This window comes from Phyllobates terribilis, unplaced genomic scaffold, assembly GCF_046119375.1.
Source record: "Phyllobates terribilis strain yellow unplaced genomic scaffold, ASM4611937v1 Scaffold_7__3_contigs__length_470593459, whole genome shotgun sequence".
Lineage (NCBI taxonomy): Eukaryota > Metazoa > Chordata > Amphibia > Anura > Dendrobatidae > Phyllobates > Phyllobates terribilis.
The window spans coordinates 323690829-323699984 of NW_027362767.1; the positions used below are offsets into that span (position 1 = coordinate 323690829).

At 45.3% G+C, this 9156-nt stretch overlaps 1 protein-coding gene across 1 annotated transcript; it reads right to left on the reverse strand.

Moving 5' to 3' along the window:
• Window positions 1–5553: 5553 nt before the first annotated feature.
• SLC25A5 (solute carrier family 25 member 5) lies at window positions 5554–8863 on the reverse strand. Its single transcript, XM_073641169.1, has 4 exons — window positions 8671–8863; window positions 6631–7117; window positions 6408–6548; window positions 5554–6065 (listed from the first exon to the last, which is right to left on the reverse strand). Exons 1-4 carry the CDS (start codon window positions 8779–8781, stop codon window positions 5908–5910), a joined length of 897 nt encoding a protein of 298 aa, XP_073497270.1. The 5' UTR covers window positions 8782–8863; the 3' UTR covers window positions 5554–5907.
• Window positions 8864–9156: the final 293 nt, after the last annotated feature.

Here is a 9156-nt window from a genome sequence, read left to right on the forward strand (position 1 = left end):
GACCATGGGGGAAGGTTTACCAAGTGTTTCCCAGGCGTTTACGCTGCGGAAATTCCGCAGCGTAAACGCTTGAAAAACGCATCGTGGGCACATAGCCTTAGACAAATCTAAGTCTGTGAAAATCACAGACAGCGCACGGTTGGCATCAGTGTATCATCTGTGTGCTGTCCATGATTAACAATGCCACAGATAGGAGAAGCTTTGTAATTTATTTATCCAAAGGTGAAAAATCACTGATGACACACTGGATCCAAAACATTGATGACACTTGTAGATTTTGTTTGCATATGTGAAAAACACTGATGTCTGAATGAGGCCTAAATAGAACATACAAATATCAGTGAAGAAGGGTGAGGACCAGAACGTTCTTCTACAGAACCACAACAGCTCTGGAATATTTAGTGTGACCATAACCCTAAGGCCACATTCACACGTTCAGTATTTAGTCAGTATTTTACATCAGTATTTGTAAGCCAAAACCAGGTGAGAAACAATCAGAAGAAAAGTATAATAGAAACACGTCACCACTTCTGTATTTATCACCCACTCCTGGTTTTGGTTTACAAATACTGATGTAAAAAAACTCACCAAATACTCAATGTGTGCACATGGTCTAATGGCTGCCATAAAATCCTACAACTCCTCTGCAGAGTAATATGTTTCATTGCTGGCAGCTTCTCAAATTGATTGCCATGAGGAGCACAGTGGCTCAGTGGGTAGCATTGTAGCCTTGCAGTGCTGGTGTCCTGAGTTCAAAGAGTTTGTATGTTCTCCCCGTGTTTGCATGGGTTTCCCCCGGGGTCTCCGGTTTCCTCCCATACTCCAAAAGACATACTGATAGGGAATGTAGAGTGTGAATCCCTATGGGGACAGTGATGATAACTTCTGCAAAGTGCTGTGGAAATAATGGTGCTATGTAAGTGAATAAAATGAATGTGCACTGCTGCTGTACTTTGCTTTTTTTTATACAATGTATGAGTAGACTACTCATTGATCCCAGCGCCCAAATCTTTGATTTTCTGTTGGAACAGCTGGCCCTATTTGACAAGTATTGTCTGTGTAATATTCAGGTAAAAACATTGATCCAGAATGTATAAAAGCTCCATTATGAGCAGGGCCTGATCCTGTCTTTGCAACTAGCGGTACCATTTGTCTATGAATGATTCCACTGTTGATTAAACTTTTGTAGAAAAACAGATCTTTAATAATCTGGCATTGCTAGGCATTTACAGTAATGAGATTCTGCTAGCTAACAAGCTTGTTTTACATTTTTCGAAAGCGGCTTATTGTGTGACCCTCATCTTGGAGGCGTTCATGAAATCTGCTCCACGTGGAGGAAGGAGCTGACAGTATGTGCAGCTGATCTGATTGCTGCAGTGGGTCATGTGGCCTACGCTGCAGAGGTTTCCTCAAAGTTTGTCTGGCACTGAAGAGTTAACAGGCGACGTCTTACTTCCTGGGCTGCTACCTTCCAAGCCAATAAGAAGGAGCCTCGCCCTGCATGATGTCTGTGTGCTTCATAGAGGTCATATCCTACTCTGTGCAGTCTGCAAGGTGCAGGCCTACAAGTGCCAGAACTGGAGGCCTCAGCAAGTTTCGCTTTATCAGCCCTGACGTGGTGTCTCCTTCCTTCTGCATATTCTCTTTCCTAAAATCTCTTATATTTTCAGATTATTGCCATATTATTTTTAATGCTCACTTTCATATAAATTAATAGAGCTGCTTCCTTTACAATTATTTTTATTACATAAACATATGGATTATTACTTCCCAATACAAACTAGGCTTTCTCTGCATTTGGGTCAATAAAAGAACGATCAAACCCATATCCAGTTCATTTCCTCCTCTTCAGATTGATTTACACACGTTTATGAGTATTCGCCATATGCTTTATTCTAGAAGTACCGTAGAGTATTTCTACCTTGTGATGTCACTACTCGGTCCCCAAATATGTATTTAGACAGTAACCTAAAAGCTGTAAAATAATGCTGGGCACGAGAAGTATAATGTAACCATTAGACCTGTGGGTCACCTGGCAGACCTCGGCTGGTGGATAGGGGAGCAACTTGCTGAAATGCAATCCATGGTCACAGTACGGGCCTATTCACACGGCTGAGCTTCACATGTTCCCATTTTAGGTCACATGCACACGGTCAGTATTTTACATCAGTATTTGTAAATCAAAACCAGGAGTGGAACAGAGGAAAAGTAGAATAGAAACACGTCACCACTTCTGTATTTATCACCCACGCCTGGTTTTAGCTTACAAATACTGATGTAAAAAAACTTCACCAAATACTCAACGTGTGCATGTGACCTTAGTCTATGAACCTGTTCTCACATCTGTAAAAAAAAAAAAGTCCAAATTTGGTCCAATTTGTGATGTGAATGGGTGTGAAAAAAATATATGTAGGGAGGGAAAGGAGAGTCAGCTCACCAAATGATGTTGCACCTTGTCTGAGTAAAGATCATCGCATGGAGTCCAGGACGTATCACACAATGCAGCAAGGCTCTTTAGCTGAAACGCGTTGGTTTCTCCTATAGATACGTGGAGGTTGCCAGTATGCCAATTTTTAATTTTGGACTAATAAACGTGTTTTAATCCTATGCATATTCATCATCACTGGAGAAAGAAAAAAAAAAACCTTTCCTTTTACACAAGAAAAAAAAAAAACAGGATGGCACACGGACCAAAGGCAGATTAAAATTTGCCCTTCCTTTGCGCACAAGAAAAAAAAAAATTGTAGATATGATCTCAGCCCACATGAAAGGCCTTCAATTTTACAACAAAAAAAAAAAGGCTTGTTGTAAGAATTATGAGAATGGCCAATATTGTAATCTGCACATTTCCATTTCACACCAGCGATCACATTGCTTTGTAGATTCTCTTTTTCCCCAGACAGCAGTGCAGCCCATGACCCCACAGTCTTCCCATTATTTTGAGAGTTGACCGACACATCCATCTGCTGGGGGATCAGATCATGGACGCTGTCAGGATCTTACACAAGTATGCCTGGTATTTAAAGCTGACATGTAGCCCTGTCTGAGCAGCCAGGACAGCTACTGGGAGCCTAATATTTACAGCTTAGCAGCTTGTTAACAAGTCACATCACCATTTCCAGTTTCCATCATCCTAGATAAACTTACAGCACTGGACCACCAAGGTTACATAAACGGGTGCATTACAGTTATGTGACCAGTAATTACCACAGTAGCCCATAAAGTACAAGACAGTAACCACAGTTATGAGGGTTAGTGTGATCATCTCATCCTACACAGGTAAAGGTGGAAAGTGCTTGGAACAAACAGCAAGTCTGCAATTCCTTTTGATAGAAGGATTTATTCTATTGTGTACTGCTTGTTGCCTAGGTTACCAAACATGTCTGCAGTTGTGGAACAATACGAGATCACTCCTTTAGGATTGTGTCAATGCAAGTTTAGCCCATGAAAAGTCTTCAGCTGAGTTAAACTGTTAGGCCATAGCCCCACTATCAGTATTTTTCCTCAGGAGTGGGTGATAAATGCAGAATTGGTGACTTGTTTCTATTATACCTTTTCTCAGGTGAGGAACACTGACCGAATACCAGTCGTGGCCTAAATGTGAAATAGTGTTTAATGTGTATTCTATTAGAGGCTACCTTCACATGCTGCGATCAGGGCATAAGTGGCTGTATTGCATATTAGTTTAGAAAGCCTTCCCAGGCAGATACCTCAGCAGTCAATTATATGACATTTCTCTAGCATGAAGGCCAAGTCTTCACGCTTACAGTCAGACACCAAGTCTTCAGTAAAAGGTACACAATTGGGTTGTTGAACCCAAACAATATCTTGAGATTTAACCATCATTTTAATATTTCATGAATACACAAAAATTAAATCAGAAATCTGCTTATTAGCCATGACTGATCTTCCATTTTCAAACTTCTCAATATCTGGGTAAAATCTGTATTCAGTGAAGCCAGCTACATTACAGAGATGGCAGTTGGTGCTCATGAGATTCTATGTTGAAGGGAAGCAAAACCAGAGCCCCTACCTTCTAATGAGATTCTATCATCTGTCAGCCCTAAATTGAAAATTTGGAGAATGACTGATCAATCCTGGCAAAGCAGATTTCTCTGATACGATACTTAAAGGAGTATTCCCATTTCCAAGATCCTACCCCAATCTGTAGCAGGAGTAATATTAAAAAATACCTCCAATTAGAAATGTAGTAGTTTTTTTCTGATTCGCTACTAATCTTTCCTCATGTGCAGGCATTGCAGGACCTTAGGTATCCATACTTACAACCACTGATATAGTGACAGTTCGCTAGTTACTAGTGGTCATAACCATGGATACCCAAGGTCCTGCAATGCCTGTACACGAGAAAAGAGACATAGCAAATCAGAAAACTAAACTAGATTTCTAATTGGAGGCATTGGCTAATATTATACCTACTACATATTGGGGATAGGATCTTGGGAGATGGAAATACCTCTTTAATAGTGTTGAGCGAGTATGTTCTATTAACCCTTTCGCTGAGTATGCTCGGGCCGAGCTCCGAGTATTTATAGCTGCTCGGTGATATGGTTGAATCGCTCCCATGTGCATGATTTGCGACGACAGTTTTATTACATGGGAGGAATGTCTATTTCTTACACATTCCTCACATGTAATAAAACTGTTAAACAGTTGCAAATCATGCACACAGGAGCAATTCAACCATATCACCGAGCAGCTATAAATACTCGGAGCTCGGCCCGAGCATACTCAGACAGAACATACTCGCTCAACACTACTCTTTAAGTCTTATTTTTGATGTGCACTATTGAGGAAATTGTTGATCATTTAATTAATGGTCAAACCAGGACATACGGCCAATTTGCTGATGCCAAAATGCACATTCACAAACCAGTCTAGAGGGGGCCTTGTGATGATCTTAAATAGATGAAGTTCTTCTGACTCTGGAAAAGCTGAAAATGCAGCCACATTACAGCCATTTAGGAACTTATCTGCCACTTAAGGGCTCAACTTTCAGATTAAAAGAATCCAAGTATCCAGGTTGCAAAAGCACTTAAAAGAGATACATTATGTATAAAGGCAAAGATCTGACAAACACTTTGAGGTGTTGGTTATTTGCTTACAGAACACTGTACTGTGGAGAATAGCGCAGGACTTGGGGCGCTTCCACGTTGCGCTTTGTCACCAGATAGGTGGCCCCATCAGGGCTTATGCACAAACTCCCCACAAAACAGGATTTGGACACAAACCCTGACGGGGCCACCTAGTGTGACAAAATGCAATGTGAAAGTACTTAAGTTTCATGCACTTAGATTCAAATCTGAATATCAGCAAAACACATCAGTGCAAAGTACGAGGTTAAATACCATGCGCTGATTATACTTGAAGGTCAGCATCACAACCCAGATAATCCAGCCCCAGGTGATAGACTACACTGGTAAACTAGAAATAAAACAGGTTTGAAGTTTCCATTTTTTATTAACCCAATGCAAAATTGTTCTGTATTTGGAGCTCTGCTTAACAAAAGCTTAAGTCATTAAACACACAAGAAAGTGTTCCGTATTTTTTATTTCCTCCAACCTAAGTTACTTAAAAACATGAATGACTGAAATAAAAAATAAAGGAGCATTGAGTCCCATCAGGTCATCCCATCTACTGCCATAGGTGCACTACAGATTGTTTGCTGCAGGCTCCACTGGAAGTGCTGGGCATAAGGGAATGATTTATGTTAATATGGAAAGCTGGCGAGATCAAATTTGTTCCCAAAACATTAACCAGTAAGATAACCAGTTACAATTTATAAATAAAAGGTGTGTTTGACAAAAACAAAAAAAATTTATAGAAAGTCCATGAACGCTCAGGGTATGTTACATTTTACAGCATGCCAGGTCAGACGTCGGGACACGTTTAGATGTATTTCTTCAGCTCATCATACAATACTAGCACAAAAGCACCACCCATTCCTCTCAGCACGTTGGACCATGCACCCTTGAAGAAAGCCTTTGAACCTTCATCACGTGCAATCTTCTTCCAGCAGTCAATTGTGCCGCTGTACATGATCTCAGCTGCAAAGAAAAAAAATAGTTACTAATCTGCAAATTTAACTTTTATAAACATTCAAAACAAACTCCCCTAGATTGCAAAAGTAAGGCAGCATCCAACCAAGTATTAACCCATTGCCGACAGTCTTGGGCCTAAATCAATGCCTAGACTGAGTTTCCCACCCTATACTTACTGCTTCAGATGCATATGAGGCTGTCAAGTTCAGTTCAGGAGATCTGGGGCAAGTCCAGGCAATGCTGTCCATGTACAGATCATGAAATACAGACTGAACCCGGCCTTATGAGTGTTAAAGAGGGAAGGATTTGCCCAACTAGGTGAATAGTAGGAAGCAGAGCTGCTCTTACCTCCTTTCCTTCCAGACTGCATCATCATACGACGGCGGACTGTGTCGAATGGGTAGGAGGCGAAACCGGCCACTGCTGTTACAGTCTGGGCAATCATCCAGCTGACGACGATGTGTGTGTTCTTAGGATCTGGAAGCATACCTGAAGAAGAAGGGTTAAATATTTAGTCTGTCTAGATGTGTGTGGCTTCACCTTCTTCCCTCTCCTCCTGCTCAATCCTCACCTTTAGCTGTGTCATAGATGCCAAAGTAAGCAGCTCTGTAAATGATGATGCCCTGGACAGACACATTGAAGCCCTGGTACAAGCCTCTAAGCCCATCGGATCTGAAGATCTTCACCAAGCAATCGCCAAGACCGTTGAATTCTCTATCAGCACCAGCTTTGCCAACATCGGCAGCTAGACGGGTTCTGGCAAAGTCAAGTGGGTAGACGAAGCACAGAGAGGTAGCCCCAGCAGCACCACCAGATGCCAGGTTTCCAGCAAAGTAACGCCAGAACTGGGTCCTCTTGTCAACACCATCCAGGAAGACCTTCTTGTACTTGTCTTTGAAAGCGAAGTTCAGGGCCTGGGTTGGGAAATATCTGATCACATTGGCAAGGTTACCACGCCAGAAGGAAATGAAGCCTTGTTCTTTGGGGATACGGACAATGCAGTCCATGATTCCTTTGTATTGCTTGTCAGCGGTGATCTGTTTGCTGGCATGTTGGACCTAGAAGACACAAAGCACATTAGAGACTTGTAAAATCCTTGTCCAGCATAAACTAGCGATTACAGATCAGGATGTAAGCCCCACAATATAACCAATAGCAACCAGCACTTTTTTTTTTTTTTTTTTTTAAAGGGGTTGTCCACCTATGGGGGATAATACTTCTAAAATGCATGTAAAATTAAGTAAAAATTTTTAACCATTCATCTTCTGTAAAGACCTCTATTACTGGCTGCAGAAATCTTATGTCTTTTCAGAGAACATCGAATTTGGAAGTAGAGGGAAGACCCACTACAAAAACCCTCAACTACATGCAGAGGTGGACAACCCCTGTAAAAAGCTGGAAGCTTGTATAGAAGGGGCGCCGGGCAGTGAGAGGACCCCCGGGGCCATACACAAGGGGCGCCGGGCAGTGAGAGGACCCCCGGGGCCATACACAAGGGGCGCCGGGCAGTGAGAGGACCCCCGGGGCCATACACAAGGGGCGCCGGGCAGTGAGAGGACCCCCGGGGCCATACACAAGGGGCGCCGGGCAGTGAGAGGACCCCCGGGGCCATACACAAGGGGCGCCGGGCAGTGAGAGGACCCCCGGGGCCATACACAAGGGGCGCCGGGCAGTGAGAGGACCCCCGGGCCATACACAAGGGGGCGCCGGGCAGTGAGAGGACCCCCAGGCGATGTTTCTACGCCTCACAAGTCTGACAGGTTTTGGTACAAAAATTTACACTAAATATTTGACTTGGGCGTTTGCGGAGCTCTGTGTAGCTTGGGTGCAGTCCTCCAGACATTGGATAGGTTTCTTGAGAAGAATGAGAAACATACATTAATTTTTCAGACATTCGATAACTCCCTGCTTAGAATTATGAGTGACCTCCTTTATGTATCCACCATTAAAGCTTATTTTCTATGCATTGTTAAATATACATTTTCCCTCCACTCAGCCATGTGATGCCGGCCGGCTCCCTCAGCTGCAGGCCCCGCTCCCCTGCACCGGACTGGACCGCGCGCCCCACTGGTGACGTCACTCATTGTGCCGGCAGCAGGCACGTGGTACAGAAGGGGCGGGGCCGGGAGAATCCCGGGAAGTCGTTACACAACCTCCATCTGGAAGGACAAGCGAGGAGGCCGGCGCCATCCGTGAGGCTGCCGTCACCTCCATCGGCCTCCAGCTCTGCAGAGAAGCCCCGGGGTCCGCGGCCTCAGAGCTCTGCAGGGCGCGCAGTAGTGAGGCAGTGGCAGGATTACCACTGATCACTCGTCTCCTTGCTGCGACCTTGCTCACAGCGGAAGTGGCGCATTGTGATCACATAATCTGTGCAGCCGCAAGTGGCCGAATCAATCAATGACCCCGTCATCAGCCAGGCCCGTAACCCCCGTCATCAGCCAGGCAGTCAAGGACACCGGGATCACACAGGGCCGCGATTACACAGGGCGGCCACCTGCAGGGTCCCGAGCACCGCGCAGCTCCCGGGGCATCACCGGCCGAGCACCGCGCAGTCCCGCCACACTGCGCACCCCACACACCGGCGCAGTTCCCGCTCCCGGCTCGTCCTTACTTGCAGCAGCAGCTTGACTCTCTCAATGGGCGCTACAGCAGTCTTAGAGATGGCAGCGGCCACACCGCCGGCCAAGAAGTCCTTGGCGAAGGAGACGGCTGCGTCGGTCATGTTGATCGCTGGATGGAGAGGCGAGTGGCTCTAACTGCTGAGCTTCCGAGGGCTGGGGAGGAAGCCGACGAAATGGCCGGCTTATATAGCGCGCAATGCTCTGGTGAGGGCGGGGGATCGCGCTCTCTCGCCGCTGATTGGTCGGAGCTAGGAAGGGGGGCGAAGAGCAGAGCCGGGATTGGAATGTGCGCTAGTGCGGCGCCCGCGCAGCTGGGAGGAGGGCGGGGGAGGGGCCGCCGGCAAAGGACGGGTGGGGCTGGAGCCGTGACGTCAGAGGGAGGGAGCGAGTTGCTAGGAGACCACGTTAATGTGTAGTGAGCCCCCCGCCCCCCGGTCGTAACGTAGTTGTAACCATGGAGCTGCCTCTCCGCCTCT

Excerpts from the sequence above, each read along its gene's own strand:
- SLC25A5 (XM_073641169.1), bottom strand. The coding sequence starts at position 8,781 with ATGACCGACGCAGCCGTCTCCTTCGCCAAGGACTTCTTGGCCGGCGGT. Across the intron at positions 7,118-8,670 it reads GAGTCAAGCTGCTGCTGCAA|GTCCAACATGCCAGCAAACA; the intron begins GTAAGGACGAGC and ends TGTGTCTTCTAG. Across the intron at positions 6,066-6,407 it reads GCAGTCTGGAAGGAAAGGAG|CTGAGATCATGTACAGCGGC; the intron begins GTAAGAGCAGCT and ends TTTTCTTTGCAG.